Raw genomic sequence first — 20854 nt, 5'->3', positions numbered from 1 at the left:
CAGAACCTTTACCTGTAATAAAGTGACTGACTATAAAACAGTGACTTCACTGTTCCACTTCAGACATGATCAAAGGTCCTTTGTTGTCTTTCATACCTCAACTGTATATTTAGTATTAGTATCAGGGACCTGAAAATACAGTATGCCACTGTACTCGTTTGTTTTAAATTTAGTTGTCATTAAAGTACTTGAACCTTGCTCTGAAAGGAGAGCTTGTGTCTATGATTAGCAAGTTTAGATTAAGAGTGCCACCAAGGGACACATATCAGATCTAATTAGACTCAATTACATTGAATGTTATTTATCCCACAGTGGGGATATTGTTTAAAAATAAACGCTACGTCCCTGGGTGGGCTCGAACCACCAACCTTTCGGTTAACAGCCGAACGCGCTATCCGATTGCGCCACAGAGACATGACATGAACATGAACTCCACGAGTCCACTAGAATCACTTGGTGACGTCAAAACCTCTATCCGCTACAACCTTGTGGACTTTGTGACTGTACACAAGTATTCGGTAATTGTTCGATAAGTGCTGCTCTTTGTGAGTGTAAGACAACACTTACCTCTAGTGGTGATAATGTAAAAGCACCGATAAAAAGCCGCATTGGAAGATTCGCTGTTGCAGCATGCGGTATTACATTTAACCGCCAGAGTGTACTCTGTGCCTAGATTTAACTCACGCGTCCTCGTCTCACCCTGTTCAAACTGACACTAACCTGTGAATGAGACATAAAACAGCTCTATAAAATAAAGGCTCCAGCTGCTGCCGCTGATACCTCTGTGCAGCCGTCATCACCTGCATTCTTCCTCTCCAGTGGATGTGAATCCATTTTTTTTTCCTAATATAATGGCTGAATGACTCAGATGTAGTGAAACAGTTTGGACTGAACTGCAGGGAGGTGATAACTGAGTCTGTATTTACCTGAGGATCACTGTTATTGTATTTGTTGTTTTTAGGGGATTTAATTAGGAGAAAATAACACTCCAGCTTCTGTAGCCTGCTCTGGTTCATTGTCATATATGGGCAAAATAAAATACAAATTGTCAGTCGATAACAACATTTACCCTCGGTCCTCTCTGATGCCCATTTGTAAATAAAACCATCATCAACTTTGCAGAATTTGCCTTCATTCAGGTTCTTCATTCATGTTATCAACTGTTAATTAAATAAAACATTGCTCTACAAACAGATTCAGAAACAGAAAAATGGGGGGAAATATTTCACTAAATAGAAAATGTGTCTACATACAGATAATTTCACCCGTGGGAGAGGACTACAAACATTTGATATAAACACACACCATTTTAAGTTCTTGCTGTTTTGTTTCTCTCTATTTTTTAACTTCTCAGCTCATCAAATGCTATGAATGGAAAACAATAAACTTGTCAACTCAGCTCATCAAATGCTATGAATGGAAAGCAATAAACTTAATGATGACATTAAAACAAACACACTGATTAAATAATTCTTCAAACAAGGAAATGAATTTGTACAACAGACACTTTAGGAATGAATGCAACTCAGGTGCACATAACGAGGCCCCAGTTCTCCTCTTAATTTAATGACAAATCTGCAGATACTGTGATTATTTCTGTATTCATCGCCCCAGCGTGAACTCTCTGTGCCGTTCAAATGAATCATTCGAATTTGAAACAGTATCTTAATCATTTCACGGATATTAATGATGAGGCTCATTTGTTGTTTAATGACGGAAGCTGAGATTTTACGAGTTAGATTTGTTTGCTTCATTAATCAACCGCTGTGCTTCAGAACAGGAAGTAAGGGAGCAATTACAACATGGCAGCATGGATCTGCTACGAGGCTCCACGCCCAGCTTGGTGTCAGTGGTCCTTCATGGGGGTCTGGGGTGAAGAAAGCTTGATTTTATTCATTATTTCACCCCATTAATTTTAGTTGGAGCAGAATGAAGGGGATTATGAGAGACTGAGTGAAACTGAGGGCTTTTAGCCCTTTCAAACAATGTTATCGTAGCTGTACCCATCATTCAGTAGTACTCAGCCACAGACTTCTGTGCCAACCACTGGCTTGGACATGTTTGCCACAATCGGTATTTATTATATGACCATTTATATTTGACAAAGTACATTTATGTTGTAGCAGCATTCTCCGCTCTTGAACAAATACATTCATACGTAACAAGGCAACCAGTGTCTTGTTTAGTATTTTGCTCACAGCTACATCAGCAGCTGGAATCGAACCCCTGACCTTCTGAAATAAATATGACATGTATAAATTGTAGCTTTTCTTTGAACCAACATTTAAAAATGATTTTAACCCCATACAAAAAAAAATCACCATTTGCCACCAGTGATTGAACCAGTGACCTTTATATTGTGAGGTAAAAGCACTAACCTTTCCTCCTCTGTGCAGTCAGCCCATTCAACATAAAAGATGAACTTCACTAAGTCCTTGAATTAGCACTATACAGTCAAACTACAATCAAATATATAAATTGCATTTTTAAAAATATCCACCTGTAAATATCATAGCAGTGGATATTAATTTTTATACATATAATTGATTATTTAGAAAAAGCTCATAGTAAATAGATTCACACTTTTGTAGTTGAACTAACGTCGTTTCCTGCCAGCGACTGCGTTGCTTTTGTTTTGACGGCTGTAACCGGAAACAGCTACATTTGGTTCTGCTGCCTTGATACCGTTCTTCGCATTTAAATGCAGCCGGGGGGCAGGCATATGATGAAGACAGAATCACATGGACTCAGTTTATCATTTAGAGTCCAGTTGTTCATCACCTCCGCTCTCTGGGGACATGTCCAGCCTCGCTGTATAACATATATCTTTGTTTTCAGCCACTTTCCGAACTTTCTCTTCCGTCTGGACCACTTGTTTTGTTCGCACTTTCTGTTGGACTATCCCGGTGCACTGACCGGCTCCTGCTTCACTTTTGGGACCATGCTGCTAACTTCGCATGCAACCTGTTGAGTGATGTGAAAGTTTGGAACGGCAGAAGGGAAACAAGTTTTTTCAAAATTTTTTTTGTTTTTGTTTATTTCACCCACAATGACAGAGGAGAGCAGGAGTGAGCACAGAGCTGAGAGCGGAAAGGACCTGGAGAAACAGCTGCGGCTGCGAGTCTGCGTCCTGAACGAACTTTTGAAGACGGAGCGGGATTATGTTGGAACTCTGGAGTTTCTGTCGGTGAGTTTTCAAAGACTCGTCAGCAACTAAGATGTCACCCAAATGCACATGTTTAAATTCATGGTTCATGCACAAAAAAAAAAATAAAATAATGCAGCACAAACAAAAACAGATGCTGTTTAGTATTCATGGAGCATCAGCTCCAGAGCCAGGAGAAGAACCAGTGCAGCCCGCTGTGTCTATGTTCTGTGTCCAGCAGAGAAGGCTTTCACGAATGTGTATCTTGTTAAACTCAACTCCGAGCATTACTTTTGGGAAATTAACTCTTAGATCATAAGCGTGAAATCAAAAGAGCAGTCTTAAAGGACCGTGGTTTAGATTTGGATTCCAGCTCAGTCAGAGTCAGAGGTTTAATCCTGGTTCATCTGCAAACAGCTGATCTCACGCAAAATGATGCTGGTTAGAGAAGAGGAGATTAATATATCACAGACATTATTAATGTTGACCAAACTGTCACTGACCCACAGACATTATTAATGTTGACCAAACTAGCTAAATGTAGCTAAACTGTCACTGAAGATTAGCCACAGTACTTTCAAGGCAACTTATTAGTCAAGAAAAAGCCAAAAGCCAGGAGAAATACCTTGATACCCCAAACTCCCCTTTGGGTTAATTGAATAGGAAAGATGCTAAATGGTAGCCCCATTGATAACGAATGATGACATGCTGCAGAAATGTAAATGGATAAAGTTCAGTACATAAAACCTGTCAAAATACCACATTGACCAGAATTTGCATGTGTGTCATATTAGGAGGATTTAATGAAAATAATTACATTTTTATTATGTTTAAATTTGTGATTCGTTGATTTTCTGTATAATTTATGACTTTTTTTTTACTAACATATAAAATGTAATGGACTTTGCTGCTTCTACTTTTGTAGGATACGGGTTTAAGGTCAGCCAAGGGCAACAACAAAGATGACCTCACGGAAAACAAATGGAACTTTGCTTTGCTACTTTTATTTGAAATTTATACTTAACCATTCAGCTGCTTCCTTCACCTTGTCGTGCTCCTGACTACATCCACGACTCTCCTCTTGTGTCCTTAAACACTTCCTCCTTCCCTCCATCTACTGTACATCTTAAATATTCTCTGTCCAATATATATATATCCCCATCTCTCTCCAGTATTTCCAGTCCCTAAAAACGTGTTGACCCTTATCTCCATGCACAGATGGCAACAATATTGTGTGCATCATCAGTTGGTAATTTTCGTATGTTTAGTTTAAAGTGAAAGTATTTACTGCCACCACACTGTCAAGTCCCTGTGGCTTTCATCATACAGTATTTTACCCAGTATTTTACTGCTTATCATATCAGTGGGGACTGTGGAAGGAAGTCGGTTTAAAGGAACATTGTGTTGGTGTGTCAAAAACAAAAACACAATTTCCCAGACCACATATATGTATATGTGGAGCCCTCTCCTCTACAATGACTGCCCAAAGTTCCCAACGGAGGGCAGAGGGAGGCCCTGCAGGGAGGGGACGGAGCTCTATCTGGTGTTCTTAGAAGTGGCATCATCAGGGAGATGTTGGAGGCGATTACACAAGGGTTACATGAGGGAATGTGTCCTCTGTTCTAGTTGTGGGGGTTTAGGGAATGCAGCCACTCCTCCCTTATCTCCCCCGTTGTGCTGGAGCTGGGATTCATTTCAAAAGTGGCTGACCTTTACAAGGGAACACTGTTCTTGTTGGGAATGTTGGGATGGGATGCCTCAGATTTAGTTGTGACTGTAAACAAGAGCAGGGATGTGGTAGGATTAGCTGCCTGTCACGGCAGTGAAGCTGGAGGATTAAAATGTTACGGAAGAAGAGAAGACGACGGCCCATTATCTGCTGCCTTATCATCCGCAAGCTCCTGTGGAGCATCGGAGAAGATGCTCAGGGTGATCAAAGACAGCCCTACTGGGGAGAGGGGTCACACCTAAAACTTTCATCTGATCACACCTGATCCCACACTTCCTTTACTACCAAACCAAAACCATCAATGGGCCGTCACAACGCTTCTGTGACCCCCCCACCCCCCGCCCCATTCCTTCTCTATTTGTTTGCAGTCAAAAACTGGCAGGAATGTCAGAAACTTTTATGCATCACTTCAGTGTTTGTTGGTAAAATTATCTCAAGTTGTTAAAAACTCAGGTCAGGATTTAATGACTTGGGGAAAATGTGTGTCTCAAGGCTGGAAATTTCTGTGGCAGTGCTGCTTAAACCTTTTTTCCTCAGAACAAGAGCTGGAAGTAAAAACTGAAACCTGTCGCAGAACATAAATTCTTGCTGTAAACTATTCTTATCCATCACAAGAATACTTTTTTAGCTTGACAAAGTTAAAGTTGTTTTCTCTGCTTTCAATATTATTAATTGGTGGAATGCAAAGTTGAAATGGTTTGTGGTTGTGTATTATGGTAATGGTGGTGTATTACAGTGATGGTACTGTATTATAATGATGGAGGTGTAGTATAGTAAAGTTGGTGTACTACCGTGATGATGGTGTATTACAGTGATGCTGAACACTTCAGGTTCCTGAATAGAATTGTTTTTGATTAAGGCTGATTGGGTAGGCAGCTCCTCGCTTTTTCGAATTGCATCAGGGCAAAGACAAGAGGGTAGAGGGGGTCACATAGCTGACTATGCCAGGAGAGTGAAAGGTAACAGGGGGTGCAGGGCAGGGAGGAGGGGGCTGGGCCTCCACAAGTGGCTGGGCCTGGTGCCTTCTCCTCTTAACCATATTTCCTGGAGAAGGAATTCCTCTGAGGTTAGGAAATGCAGGGGAACAATGAGGGTCCGGTCAGTAGCTGAGGTTGAACTATGGAACACAGATTGTTGCTACTGATCCGTGGGACCTGCACACAATGCACCTCACACATGCTTTACTATAAAGGCAGTGGAAAACAACACAGAGACCACAGATGATTAGAGCAGTTTGTCCCAGGACATGCTGTGGCTATTGTGTGGCTTTACTTAACCTCGTGTGGGAAAAAATTGAGATTGCATCTTGAAGGTATCATTACTTGGAAGCCCAAATCTGACTTTCTCTGTTGTGAGGCCCAACCATTGACAACCATTGACACACTGGTAGATTTGAGAGAAGCCTCCCACACATATTGCAGGTCTTTCTCACACAATAGACAATTAAGTGTCAGTGGCCACTGGTGTTTATCTTGGACACCAACGAGTTGGTACAATCATTCTTAAAAATGTTCCAATTGAGTTCAGTCAAAGAGCTGAAGACACAATGTAAATAGTGACTGACAGCCATTTGCTTCAGTGAAAAGGACTTCCAAGACCAAAGAATGGACAGAGGCAGAAACCTTTCATGTCCCGGCCGTGGAATAAGATATGAGCCTCAAGTTCATGTAATATATTCCTGAGAGCTTTGCAGTGCTCCTTCCTCTTTTTCTACTCCAAAACAGTCTTTAGAAAGCTTAGGTCACAACTGACTCTACATTTTAAAACATTTTTAATCCTTTTGGATACATTGGAATGGCAGACTTTGGTACTGAGACATAAATAATACATTATTTTAGTGAATGTCATTAAAGTTTGAGAAGAATAAATAAAATTAGCTCTGGGCTATAATTAGCCACAACAGATAAAACAAACGGTCTGAAAATGGTCCAAAACATTTTATCCAGAGGCCAAGTAATTTCCTGGATTTCCATCCTTTATGGCGGGTCATAAAAAACATAAATTTAAAATAACGTCACGGCCAAATAAAACAGTCCAAGTGTCAGGATACCCCCTCCCCCCGACCCCCCGGCTGTAAATCTGGACATTCCTCCTATACAGTATGTCATCTATATGTCATCTATAGTTTCACTGTTTTGATACAGCTGTATTTTATTATCTTCCTCTCAGCATCTGGGCTTTGAGATTTAACAATTGTTGGCCTGCAGACCTGCTGCTGGTCACTTGAAGTCAGTAGTCTCTGTTCAGAGGAAATAACTGCAGGAAGTGGAGAATCAAGCCTAATGAAGAGACCGGCTGCTGAAAAGAAGCATTAACCAGTTCTTAGAAACCCAGGTGTTCAAACTAACCCTGTGTGTTTGTGTGTGTGTGTGTGTCCATATAAAAAGTCTTCACATCTCTCTCCCAGGATTTGCATTTGTTCTTGGCTGGGCCCATCATGTTGGCCCGTAGTTTGACTGGTCCAAGTGGTCTTCTGTTTCCCTTGCTACTTATAATGAGTCAGCAGTCCTGGCTTATGAACCACTTTAGTTTGGGGGGAGAGGTTGCAGTAAGAAGGTTCACAACCTGCGGATGGAGGGCACAGCTGATGACCCTAACGGTCCTGACTTCTTCTTCCTATCCTTTTCCTGTCTGTCTGTTAATCTGTAGACTTGACGCCAACACCCAGGCTCCTCCTGTGTCCTGATGGAAACAGTAAAAAAAAAAAAGGAAACACTATCTGACTCTGTTTGCAAACCTTATTGTTTTTAGCTTTATTATTTAATCTATTACATTTAATTAATCACTGCAGCTCAGTGGTCTCGAACAGAGCACTCTTAAAAAGTACTGTGATCATTCAGGAGGAGCAAAGAGGGATCAGAGGACAAACGCTGAACGAATCACACCCTGAGACATCTACTGTGTTTGGGCACTTATTGCACGTCCAATATATTATTACACTTTAGGTTTTAAGTCACAAACTACTGCAGTGAGGGTATTTTGCTAGTAGCCGCAACATGCAACATGCACTAGAACCTAAAGTGTTTTTAGGGACCACGTCAAGAAGGAAGTGAAGGTTCTTTCTTCCGTAACGATTCGTACAATTGCTGAGATCGGATTTGCTCTAATTTAGCCTCAAATCAGCAACATAGACAAACCTGTGACTGTTGAAGCAGAAGAAATGCCATCAGAGAGAGAGAGAGGGAGAGAGAGGGAGAGAGAGAGAGAGAGAGAGAGAGAGTGCAGTGACATGTTTTTCTTCTTGACTCTTTGTAATTGGATTCAGCCAGTCTCTCCTCTTTCTTGTGGCTTTCCCCAGTGTGAGGCCCCTGGTCTGATTAAGTGGCTCACTTGCATTTCAATTCCACACCATTGCCACTCCATGGAGCCTGCTTTTCATGCAATGTTTGCAGGGATGTAGCTGTCATATCTGCTTTACATTAGTGGATGAAAGCTTTTTTGTTTGTTTTAGTTTGGAGCAAATGTAAAATCACTGGTCTACATTTGTGACTACACAAAAAGTATTTTCTACTTTATTTCTAATCTGTGGGACGAGGAGAAGGTAAATGACACAGAGCTCTAGGCTCCAGTCTGTCCCACATGAATTTTGGTGCATGCAACTTAAATACTGTATCAAAAAATAAACAATTACAATATAAGACAATGGGGTAACAAAAGTCACAAAAAAGGCTAGAGCAGGCACGAGCAATCTAAGGCCTAAAGCTTTTTAATCACCAAAATATTCCAATTTATATAATTTATTTATATTATCATTATACTTCTCCCTTTTCCTGCAATACCCACGTTTTCCCAATAGATGGCATAGAAAATGATAAAAGCATTTTAGCCTTTATGCATGCTTTTACATGAAAATGAACTTAATAAACTGGTCACTTAGACTCCATGAAGTCTGGTGCACAAACCCAGTACAATCAGACCATATTGTTATAATACTAAACTCTACTTTAAGGGCTATCAAGTCCTCACACAATAGCTTTAACCTTGAGACAAGAACCTTGTTGACTACTGGCTGCATGCAAGCGTTAAAGTGTTTGGGCCATAATTTAAGCAATCAGTGTTTAGTTTCAGCCGTGTACACCTTCTCCCTGTCACTTTAAAGTACTCCTAACTGGGTCTCCAGCCTGTAGAGGGTTCTTTTGCTTTTGTCTCAGGGGCCATTTCTCAAGCAGGATTTCCTTCCTTCCTTCCTTCCTGGCCCTCCCCATCTTTACATTGTGCGTCAGATTTCCTGCTCCACACACACACAAACACAGAGTCAAATGCACGGAGGGCAAGCACATACTTCATTTCAAATGCGATCAGGATGCAGCGACCCAGGAGGCAGAGGTGGTGCAGAGGAGAAGGCTGCCTTTGATTTAGCCGGTGCCAGCTGCTGGGTCACATGGAGCTTACGTGCGTCAAGTACAAAAGTGGTGGTGGTGGTATTCCCAAAGACACTTGTCAGGGCGCACAGGCAGCGTGAAAGGGTCGTGATTACAAGAGGGGCTGTGTTTTCTCCTGGCATGCTCTCTCTCATACACACACTTGCACGTTCAGATCAGTATGCCCGCAATGTCAGCCTTGCACTTTTCAACCTGCCACAGCATTAACATAACAGTTGAATGCAGTCTGGGGGAATATTTACAAACCAACCAAATGTTTTCATGTTGAATTTTTTTTCTACTCAGCTGTGTTGGCCTTTGGACATTTTCATATCATGTAGTTAATAGAGTCTAGACAAGATTTCATGTTTCCTCTGTGGTTGCAGCTCACACTTTCCATGTCGGCCATGCCTCTGTCCATCCGGCTTCTCAGTACGTAAACATCCACGGTTGTTCAGCCAGACACCAGGGGAAATTCCACTTGGCTCTAAATTATTTCATTAAGCACTTGAATGGGATTCAGAGAAGAAGCTCTGAGAAAAACAAGTGTCTCTGTGTCTCCAAGCAGAAACACTAACATGAACCACATTTCTTTCTTTCCTTCTTTCCTTCTTTCATTTAAAGGAGAGCCACACTATGTATAATATAGTTTTATTTTTTAGCTGTAGCTGAACTCCCCTGATCTAACCCAGTGTATAGCACTGGTCAAGCAGAGTCTTGGAAATTGTTTGAGTCGGAGCCTCAGAAACTATAGTCTTCTCAGTAAATATTTAACACTAATACTCCAGTTATTGTTGTTTTCTTTCAGTCCACACTTGATGATAGAGACGTTACAGCTCACAAAAAAGTAAATAAAAGTACAGACACCAATTCACCCTGGTCAAAAACCCTGCCTGTGCATTCAAATTTCAAAGCCTGACCCATGCCCGACAGTGGAGAAGCAAGAAGAGGGTGAGATGGAGGCAGATGATCCACTGTGGCAGCCCCTGACGGGGCCAGTCAATAGAGGAGAAAGGAGGAGACTTGGGGGTATGCAGATCAGCCCGGAGCCTCCTGCTCTGTCAATTTACTGGATAAAAGGGAGACCTGATGAGCAGAACCCTGGCAGAAGGGGGTGTTTGTAGGGGTTGGCAGTTGGCATGATCAGAGTGGTTGTGTTTTCAATGAGAGAGCACGGGGTTGAAACTGGCAGCGTGCTTGTTCAATTTTCCACACTGTGCCATATCCTGGTCTGTCATGTCAGAGAGCGGCTGACGCTGCAAGTTTCCCTTTTAAAATAGATGGCAGTAGAGAACACAGCCTCCAGACTCCCTCTCGTCCCCCGCCCCTCGCCTCCTCCCCACTGTCATCTCGGAGATCAATACAGGCTGTAGGTATGCGGCCTTGGAGGGAAAATGCCTCCTCTTTTAGTGGCTCGTAGAAATGGGGGAATTATGCTGAGCCTGTTTCTCTCCAGAGTGCTGCAGACGTGTCTCACTGTTCAACATCCAATTTCACAACTGGAATCATCTTCCTCAAGCATGGGATGCATGTCATTTACTGCACCGTGATGGGTGAAATTGAACGGTCCCACACTCCTTCACATACTGGGTTAAAAGGAAATAACCGCATTTATGCTTATACTGTACTCCCTCCTCGGCCGTGCACTCCTCTCAGCAGGAGTCAGCTGCAGACAATGGATGCAGATGTGTTCATCAGGTAATTTGCTGTGTTCCATTTGTTGTTGAGGCTCCTTGTGCTCTGAGGTCAGTGGAAGGACATGGATAACTTCAAAGACAGAGTATTTTGCAACCCTTCATGAAAACAGTGGATTTTCGGGTCTGGACGAGATCAAAGCACTTTGTCTGCTTGATCAAAATGTTTCTTTTAGGAGCTTGACATTTTCATGATTTTCAGATATGAACTAAAAGTTTAAACGGTGAGATTGTAGGAGTTGTAATCTGTTGTAACTGTAGTGTCTTTGGCTGTAATAGTGAAGTAAAACTCTATGAATAGTGAAGTAGGTCCTCAAACAAATCGACTTTGTGCGTTAGAGAGCTATTTTCTCCACTGCTAATTAAAACCCTCTTTTAAAAACCTTTTCAATCCTCTGCACAGATGAGTATTAACATCCACTCTCGGGACAGACAAATTAACATTCCCTGCTGTATCTATATTTCGCCTGTTTCCTCTGGACAGTCCCTGCGGACGGGTCAGTTTGGACGTGCAACAAGACAAATAAGATAAGAAGCAGAGGAGGACTGCAGGAGGTGTCTTTAGGACCCGCTGGAGACGAGAGGGGAGGGGCTTATCAGAGAGGACAGAAACAAAGAGTCTTTTCTCTCTTTAAGGATGTTCCCCACTGTGAGGGTGAGAGTCTGACTCTGTTCTGTCTGCGGTTAGAACATCGTGGGTCGGGGTCCAACATATGTGCATAATGTAGGTGTGTGTATGGGGTCGTCTGTGGTCATCCTCAGAGTCATCCTCAGTGGCCCAGAGTAGCCAAAGGCAGCTGTAGCTGTCTAAAATGGGATGGTCTAGCCCAGTGGTCCCCAAAGCTGGGGGCGGGTCCCCATAGGGGGCACATAGCTATAAAGAATTTTGATTTATGTCCTGTGTTCAATGAAAATATCTTTTTTTTTTCAGGAATTACAGAAGGTAAATAAAGATGCGAATTCCTGAAAAATTCTCTCTTCCTTAGGGTTTGGTGTTGTATTTACCTGTGTGGAAAGGTTCTCTGGTTTGCTTGCTGATAGCAATGTGTTTGTTGCAATTTGTTTCCACAGTGGTTTTTATAATTTAGGGTACAATTAGGATTAGAATTATTAAATTGCTAAATCGTTAAGTAGCTCAACTGAAGGTACAGTGAAGGCATCCTGTCCGTCATCCTCGGCTGCCTGTGTACATCTGTATTTGTTGTGTTATTCTCACTTTTTCGCCTTTTTCTTGTTTTTCTTTCTTCTCGTCGGCACAAAAACCCCACTCAGACATAAAGAGAAGTTCCAGGGATACTGGCGTGTTTCAGAGCCTGCCTGAGGGTGTCGAACCACTACTGCACCTGTTACCTGTCTGCCCTTTAACTGTTACTGCAGCGCTTCGCTATTTCCACCGTCTCCCTGGAGAAGAGATGTGACAAAGAAACTCAGACTGAGGAAGACTGTTACATTAATGAGCATACCTTCACAGTCTAGTGATTCACTCCAGTGGGCTTTGTCATGGGGAAGCTGCTGTTTATGTCTCCATCTCGGCACTGAATGGCCTTTGTTTCCTATTTTTTTTATTTGTTAACAAGAGAGAAGTCACAGACTCCATTTCCATATTCTAACTCCAAGAATATCACATTAAGATAAAAATGATTCTATTTATGCATTAATCAGTTTGTTCCTGTTTATCAGCCATGACAACAAAGAGGACCAGTGAATCAGCGTTAGACAAATGAGACCCTGTCTGTCCAATAGAGGCCCTGCCAGAGTTTATACTGGGGAACCGTGCCAGTCTCCTCACAGTAGTCCGTGTTCAAGAGTGGAACATGGATCCTACATCACAAAACTGCAGCTGAATTTTGTAAATGGAGTAAGAATAACATTTATTTTTTCAGCTGACAATTGTATGTAATGTATTGTTGCATTTAGCGCCTGACGTCAGGTCTTCCCTTTTGTACTGGAGCTGCTTGATTAAACTCTTTCTATCTCTTTTTTTTTTCAGTTAGGACAATTTTCTGCATCATTTTGCTCTTTTACATCTGTTTAACACTCTTTTCCTCTCCGGTGGTATTTGTATTCCCATCACTGCCCTTTCTGCAGGGTGTGTGGTTTTTGTAGTATGAGGAACAACACAGACTTTTTTCCCCTCATTATCTTTCCTTGACAACGTGTCATTTCCTGATTAGCATTCCCTGTTGTTGTTATTATTTTTTTCCCCGTCAGAAACACTTTGTCTGGTCAAATCTGCATATATAGATACTAACAATTAAAGATAAATATATGCTTTTAGTAGTCATACATAAATGAACTCTCATACAGTTTATAGTGAAACAGAATAATGTCCATCATTGTCTCTGTGTTACATCACTGAGCTGTCTGAGGAAGCCAGCCATCTTTGTTTTTGCCACAGTTTGTTGGTGTGATTCATGTGTTTCATTGACACAGAGGTAAACACACACACAGAGAGAGGGAGGGGCCTGCCTTCCTCTGATTGTATCTTTCCAATCTGGCAAAATATCAAGGGGAGATGGGGGTGAGGGGGAGAGGTAGTACTGCATAATGTCCATTCATAGAGTTTCCTGACTTGGGTTGGCACAGCACACAATCTGTTGGTATAGAAACAGGAGTCTAGCGAGTCTGTTTGGCCCTGGGAATGAGACTGAAGGCCAGAGGACGCAGGGTGAACATTTTTATAACGCTGCTCTAGAAAATAAACTTGTTCCAGTAAACCACAGTTGTTAATGGGCTATTTCTGCACTGAATGGGATTTTTTTTAAAACTTTTACAAGAGCCTGCAATAGAGTGCCATTATATGACAGTAATCTAAATAAATGAAACTTATTTTAATCACAGGACTGAAAACGTCCATTTTATGTTACCACGTTGGCACGGTTGAAATAGTACCACATAAAACTTGTCATCGTCTTCCTCCAATACTGATGTGCCATTGACAAAAATGTCCTTCTTGGTTTGAATCTGTAAATAGCAGAAGCAGCTAACGTAACAAACCAAACACTGTCAGCAACTCCTGTTCCTGCTAAATAAAAAAAATAGCTGTAAATTAACCAATTGATATAACTTTCTTATTTACTCAGGTAAGACATTAGTCAGTGTCTTATGTACTTATTTGGAGCCACTAACTCATTAAGGGTGGATAAATCAGCCTGTGGGGTTTGTGTGTGTTGTCAGCGACTTGTTTTTGAATTCTTGTCTGACAGTAAACAACAGGTTGTTGTTGTTGTTTTTATCTGAACATAATCACGTCAGGCCCTGCAGACGAGATTTTCACCGTGTATCTCACAGCATGTGAACTTGGTGTGGATTAATGAACACTGGGCCACATACAGTGATTGGACCAATCTATTCATCAAACCCATCTGCTGTGCAGAATAACAAGAACTTCTACAGGGTCTCATCGTCTATCCCCCCACAGCCAATGGCAGTGGAAGACTTTTGAAGTTCACTCATACTGAACAATGACATTCTTTTTATTACTATTGATTTAATAATGTAGAATATCAAAACTCTACATACATACTGTTCGTATATGTGTGGGGCCGTTACAGTAGTTACTAGTGACTCAGATGCTTTTAATTAGTAGTGTGTCTATATGTAAGTAGGTGTTTTTACTGAAATAAATTACAATAAAAGTATTATAAACGCACCTCTCTAGGGACGTCTCCAAGGGAATATTTTGCCTAATGAGATTATTAAAATACTGAAAAATAAAAATTATAAGTCTTTGGCCATTGTATTTGTTGTCAAAGTTCTGTAAATAGTTAGATATAATATCATAATATAGTCTTTAGTCATTTGCAGAAAGTTCTGTAAATAGTTAGATATAATATAATATAGTCTTTAGTCATTTGCAGATCTGCACAGACACAGTTACTCAGGACACTGCCACAGTGTCTGTAACTTCGACCAGTCAGTCAGTCTGTCAACTCTCCATTCTCTCTCAGTGGAGTTCTTCCAAGATCACTCTCTTAACAACATCAACAAGTCGGTCTTGGTGACGTCTTTGCCAGAGACAAGTCATTTAGAATGAAAACGGATGTGTGGATGCTCCACACTTCTAGGAAAAGTTGACTTTTCAAACTTTTCTGAGACAGAATCAGGTTCCTGTTCGTTGTCATCATTTTGTTAAAACGTCATGAAGATTGTTTTAACTTTACTCTACTCTACTTGTCACCTCATTCTGCAAAAAAAAAAGAAATCCTGTCTATTGTGGTTCATTATACACTGTGGTTTTATTTAAATCTCTGCTGTGTGTTTTGCCCTGCAGCTGTACATACGCTGCTCATTCATCAGTGATATGTTGATAAAGTGAGGATTTCATCTTTAATAGTCTCCCCAGTAATCTCATGTTTGATGCTCCACGTCACTGATGTAAAGCTGGGTTTTTTATGTGAATTGCTAATTCTTTGGTTCTATACATTAAGGCCTGTCAGGTCTTTGTGAGGGCCTGTCGAAGTCTGCGCCTGGTTTGTACCTATTAGAATTGCTAATCAGATGCTAATGCCTGTGTGTGTGTCAGAGTTGCGAGTTAAGGCAGCTACAGAAAGGAAATCAGTGTGGAGTAGACCTACAAAAAGACAAGGCTGATTATTGAAGGCTTCCTTTTTAAGCACAGGCCCAGATTCAAGGATTCACTTCAACAATATCTTCTGGAATGTCACTTGTCCTCAATACAACAGGAGTAAGATCATTTCTGTCATGTTTTACTTCAAGCTTTTGTTTTTCTTAGAGAATTAACACAACACTGGCTCTGTAATTAGGCAGACATTGAGATTTCACCAAGTTTAACCTTCCACATCTGTTCACAGTTAATTCAATGAAATGTTTCAATGAGCTCCAGCAAACTCACAACCACTTTTTTCCACTGGCGGTGGAACAACTCTTGGCTTGTCTGCTCATTAGAATAAGCTGTTTACATGTTATGTGGGTGTGTTGTTCTCGGTGTCTCAGGTCAGCCTGCCTGATGGTTACATAAGGCAGCAGATGGCATTGTGGCCCTGGGTGGAGAGATAAAGGCACGTCCACAGTTAGGGTCAACTGCGAGGGCAGATGTAACGTCTTGCCGGACACAAGTTTGACACCGTTCGTCAGTGTACTCTCAATCATGTGCCTTGTTTTGTCTCAGACTGAAGCATGAAGTCAGTCCAGCGTTTGTGTGCTTCAGAAACCTGTTGCTGGTTATTTTGTAACGTGACACTGGGTTTAATCAAAGCACTTGAATGATCAGCGATAGGCCATTTAAGCCTGATGCTGAATCTAAAACAGCCGTACTAAAAGGTCTGGCTGCCACTCTGAGCTCAGTTGGAATCAGAACCCAACACATTATGCTGCTCTCTACCTTCAGTCTAATGAGTTCAGCTGTAAAATAATGGAGTCAAATTGGTCCATTTAAAGTCTCCATTGCTCCCTTTATTGCCATTTGGAAAGGCATTAAATATGTTTGGGATATAAAACAAGATCAAGTGACACCGTGACAGGTGTGTTTCTGGGCTGAGGTTGTTCAGTTTGTCCTGTACTGCCTGTTTTTATTCAAATTTTATTTAATCTCTATTATTGTTTGATGTTATGCCAAGTTTCAGGGCTGTAGAATTGGAGTTTGGGTCTTTTTTAAAGCCGTGCCACAATGGATTATTTGCCTCCATCTCTACTTGGTTTTCCTGCTGTCACACCAAAACACTCCATAACCTTCCAAACTCATCCTTAAGCCGTTTTGTCTTTTGCTCGACGTAGGATTCAATCTGCTCTGTTCATTTGAAAGTTATCAGTCACTGCAGATTGAAGACAATATACTCCAACTCCTGCTTTACCCTCACTTCACTCCACTTGCAAGTGGTGCTCGTTTTTTTAACCACAGAATGCAAATATAGTGCATTTATCACCATTAATTGACTCTATTTAAAAAGGTAGCCCAAGATGTGGTGGTCCAGTGGCAGGCTGTGGCCCAGATCTGGGCTGTATCTGGGCTGTATCTGGAGCAGACTGCTTAGTATTTACTTTAGGTATTTAGCTTTTTTTTTGTTGTTGTTGGACCCTTCTTGGTATTTAAACTCTTTTGTATTTAAAGTCTTGCACCTCTTCACCTGCCCCACTCTCATACCAACACACTCAGCTTAAGTTTGAACCACTTTTTGCTAACGCTAGCTTCCGTAGAGTTAATTACAGCCATCAATAATGACTCTGACACTGCCAATTTGAATTCCTCCGAGCTTTGTCCCAAACAAAGTTTCCAGTCTGTCACTTTGTGTTTGGAACATCGTACATATAAAAAAAGGGAGACTCGTTTTGACTGGTATCCAGCCATGTATATTTTCAGAGAACATTTAACGCACACGGTCCTAATTTGCTCGTCTTAGAAAAACGTCGTCAGAGACAGAAAGAAGAAAGAACACTTCCATCCATCTCAATTTGCACACTGTTGGCGTCTCCAACTCGTCTCCAGCCGGTGAAATAACATGTTCTGCCATTATTCCCTGTCTTTTTTCCTTTCCTCTGCAAAGATTGTGTTACACATATATATCAGGTGACCATTGTGGTGGTTACCAATTAACCCCAGTGGCAGCTGCCTTCAAAGCCTCAAAGGCTGTTTTTTATTTGGTCTCCAGAATGTTAAAGTGATCCACTGCCAGCAGGTAATGTAATCCTGGGGCCACTTTAAAAGTGTTAACAGTTTTCTCCTCTCCTGCTCTCTTTCAGGTGTTTCTTCATCGCCTCAACCAGTACGCTGCCACCAAGCTGGACAAGAACATCACAGAGGAAACAGTGAAGGTGGGGGTCAACCTGCGGGGTGTGGGTCTGCATATTTAAGACATGGAAAAATATCAGGGGCAATTGACTTTTACCGACACTGCACGTAAACCCTGTGTTCACGGAGCAGCTTGAACCATGAAAGAGCCGGAAATTTACTCGGGGGAGCTGAATAAACTGATACCCATGTTTGGAGTTGGTGTTTAAACCCAAAATAGTCAAGTATGGAGTGAAAAAAGAAGCAGTGGGCGACAGAGGAAGCAGCTGAAAATATAATCTATTTACAAAGGATTCTGGCTGTAGGATGAAAAAAAAAGGATGCGCTCTCACAGTGGGAGTAACTCTCTGACTGAGTTTGCTTACACTCAAAGGTAAACACACATCCAATGGATATTTACTGCCCGTCCTGTGTCCTGTGATTTGGAGTCCGTCCACTAATGCTATGCTTTATTTGGGAACAGGCTGTACAGAGTGGGTTTTAGATAACAAGACTGACAACAGACTGTGGCGTCACCGAGGCAGCTACGTAAATGACATCCAGTCCCTAAGAGTGAAAATGCACATTTATTCCTCCCCTCTTCCGAGTATCTCTAAAGATTTCGTAGACCCCACAAGCTCATAAAAGACTTTTGGTTTCCTTTCTTTTAATTTCACTAGCTTCGTTCTTCATCCACTGTCAGCATATTGTTTTATCCTTTGTAATACCCACCACAGAATGGCATGACCGGGTACAGAAGTCAGCACCACATGAAGACAACGCAGCCACCCAACAGATCTTAAACTGCGTCCTATTTTTAGCAACTCTTTTAAAATATCTGCAGTGATGTTGGAAATCCATATATCAAAGACAATCCCGGCAGAGATCCACATTACAAAGAAACCTCATCCCTAAATCTGTGGCCACAGACGTTTTTTCGCCTTGTGACACCAACCCACAATAAAGCAGCAAATACGGAGAAATTGATCTTAGCAGCCATAAAAAAGTGTTGACACATACAAAAAAACTATACTGTAGTTGCAATGCTTGGTTTTAATTTGTTTTGCTTTTTGTGTGTCCTCTAGGTTTTATTTTCCAACATACAAGAGATTCTGGCTGTTCACAAAGACTTCCTGTCCATGGTGGAGGAGCTGCTGCAGCCTGACCCCCATGCTCATCATGAAATTGGGCGATGCTTCTTGCACTTTGTAAGAAACATGCGTTTTAGCAGAGATAATTAGCCTGAGCTCAAATGACAGTGCACTTAGAGCTTAGAGTACGAGTTTTCTTAATCCTTCTAGATTCCCACTGTAAAAGAGGAGTTCTTTTTTGGCACTGGGTTACTCATCTGAACACATCATTGTACAGCGGTGGTACCTCAGTTCACGGGGACAATAAATGTCACCTGTCGGGGATTTAAAGCTGGGTTTGAATTTTAAAAGACACTTTTAAAAAGACAAAACCATTACTGTCACATTGTCTTATGAAGCGACAATTCATGTGGCAAACCAAGGATCAAATGATCACAGAAGACATGTGCTTTAGTTTTTTTCCCTTAACTCATAATGGTTAGGTTGACTACATCAGAGACTGTATCAACTACTGGCAGTGAGTCCAAGCTCGTCCACCCTAGTAGTAAAGCTCCTGGTCATTTCAGGTGTGTCCTCTCATCACCTCTGACTTTGTCCTACCTAAGCTCTAAATAGACCTGCAGTGATTCCTCCTCCTGCAGTCATATACGGTAATGCTCTTTCTACTGGAGTCTACTGGCTAGGAAATCTCTTTCCTGTGCAGACACAGTATTTCTAAAATGAGGAGATGTGCCACATGTTATCAATTCATCTCCCTGGATTAGCCATGAAGAGAGCGTGCACATGTGCGATATTCATGATAGTGCTCTGATATACTGCTCCTCATCCTTATATTTCACATTTCTGAGAAGCAAAGCCTAGAATCATGCTGGCATGTAATAGGCTTCAAAGTCCAGTAAATCTCACCGTTTTCAGGTTGAACTTTCCAGGCTAAGGCTGATACAGGTGAAAGACGTCAGAGTTATTAACACAGATGTGACCTCGGTTCATGTAAGGATGAGGGCTGTAAGAAAATTTAGAGCGTAGCTAAACACACTGGACCCAAATATAGTTGTCGACAATCATGTGAGACTGCTTCAGATTTTGCTGCTATGCTTTTGAATTATTTCTCTCTGCTGGGATTTCAAATTCATGGAAAGAATAAACCAACTGTTACGAGACAAAAACACAAACAAATGTACTAAGCCTTGTTGTGGCTATTGAAGAGCTAATCTACTGATATATGTAGCTATATCTAACAGCAGATTTCTGTCAGATCATTGATGTTCAGTCAGATCAAATTGTGTGTATTTTAGCTTATTTTGTTAGTTGAACTAAAGGCTAATTTTCAGTGTGTTCAGTCAACTTGTGCTTATTTCTGGGCAAACCCTTTATTTGTTTATTTTATTTGTTAAATAAATGATGTTTCTACAACTGTTAAGATCTGGTTGATAGTTTTGCTAATTTTCTAAAGCTAAATCTAAGCCTTTTGTGAGATTTTGGTTAATTTCGAGCTAACCTTTATTGACATTCTTTTTGGTCTTACATTTTTTGTTATACTGTATCTTTGGTTATATATTTCATTTTTAGTTGCTGTATATAGTTTCTTTTTTGTTTTTAGCTGTGATTGTTATTTCTTTTTTTAAATTGATTTATGGTTTAATAGCTTTTTTGTTGGTTCCAGTCATTTTTTTGCTTCAGCTCAGTCAGTGTGAAATGGTTTTGTTGACCTCTGATGTGTGCCAGCTAGTTGTTACTCTCTGTTAACATTCTAGCCACATTATTCCTACCTGTTACCCGACACCACTTTGATTGTCGGCCATTGTTGTGTTTCCGCCGCACGTCTGCTTGTTGTTATGGCGGTGGTGTCACTCCACATCACACAGCTTTGTCTTCTGCGGCAGAGTGCCATGGCAGCAGACCATGTACTGTGTTTGCTGCTCTGACTGACTTTGTAGTGAGTGATTTATTAAGGTTGTGTGGTTGGGCTGTGCTGCTGCTGCTGCCTTTCAAAGACAAAGGGAGATGAATGTCATGAGAATTGGTTTAGTGGAAAGTGGTCGGTCATATGGCTGGCAGGGTTATGTTGGGAAGGAATTTTTAGCCCCCCCCCCCTCCCCCTCGCGCA

General features: G+C 41.3%; 1 protein-coding gene and 1 non-coding gene across 2 annotated transcripts in view; one reads left to right on the top strand and one right to left on the bottom strand.

Annotated features, from left to right (window-relative positions):
- Positions 1 to 340: 340 nt before the first annotated feature.
- On the bottom strand, positions 341 to 414 carry trnan-guu (transfer RNA asparagine (anticodon GUU)). The gene has a single exon. It is a non-coding gene; the product is annotated as a tRNA-Asn (tRNA).
- Positions 415 to 2613: 2199 nt separating this feature from the next.
- Positions 2614 to 20854, top strand: part of prex2 (phosphatidylinositol-3,4,5-trisphosphate-dependent Rac exchange factor 2) — a 79258-nt gene continuing 61017 nt past the window's right edge. Inside the window, exons 1-3 of the mRNA XM_008307770.3 lie at positions 2614 to 3187; positions 17629 to 17700; positions 18742 to 18864. Of these exons, the coding sequence (XP_008305992.1) occupies positions 3050 to 3187; positions 17629 to 17700; positions 18742 to 18864 (333 nt within the window). The 5' untranslated portion in view covers positions 2614 to 3049. The remainder of the gene's footprint in view (positions 3188 to 17628; positions 17701 to 18741; positions 18865 to 20854) is intronic.

This window comes from Cynoglossus semilaevis, chromosome 3 (assembly GCF_000523025.1).
Source record: "Cynoglossus semilaevis isolate Cse_v1.0 chromosome 3, Cse_v1.0, whole genome shotgun sequence".
Taxonomy (NCBI): domain Eukaryota; kingdom Metazoa; phylum Chordata; class Actinopteri; order Pleuronectiformes; family Cynoglossidae; genus Cynoglossus; species Cynoglossus semilaevis.
Note: the sequence above shows the minus strand (reverse complement) of the source record. Positions and strands in the feature narration are given on the sequence as shown.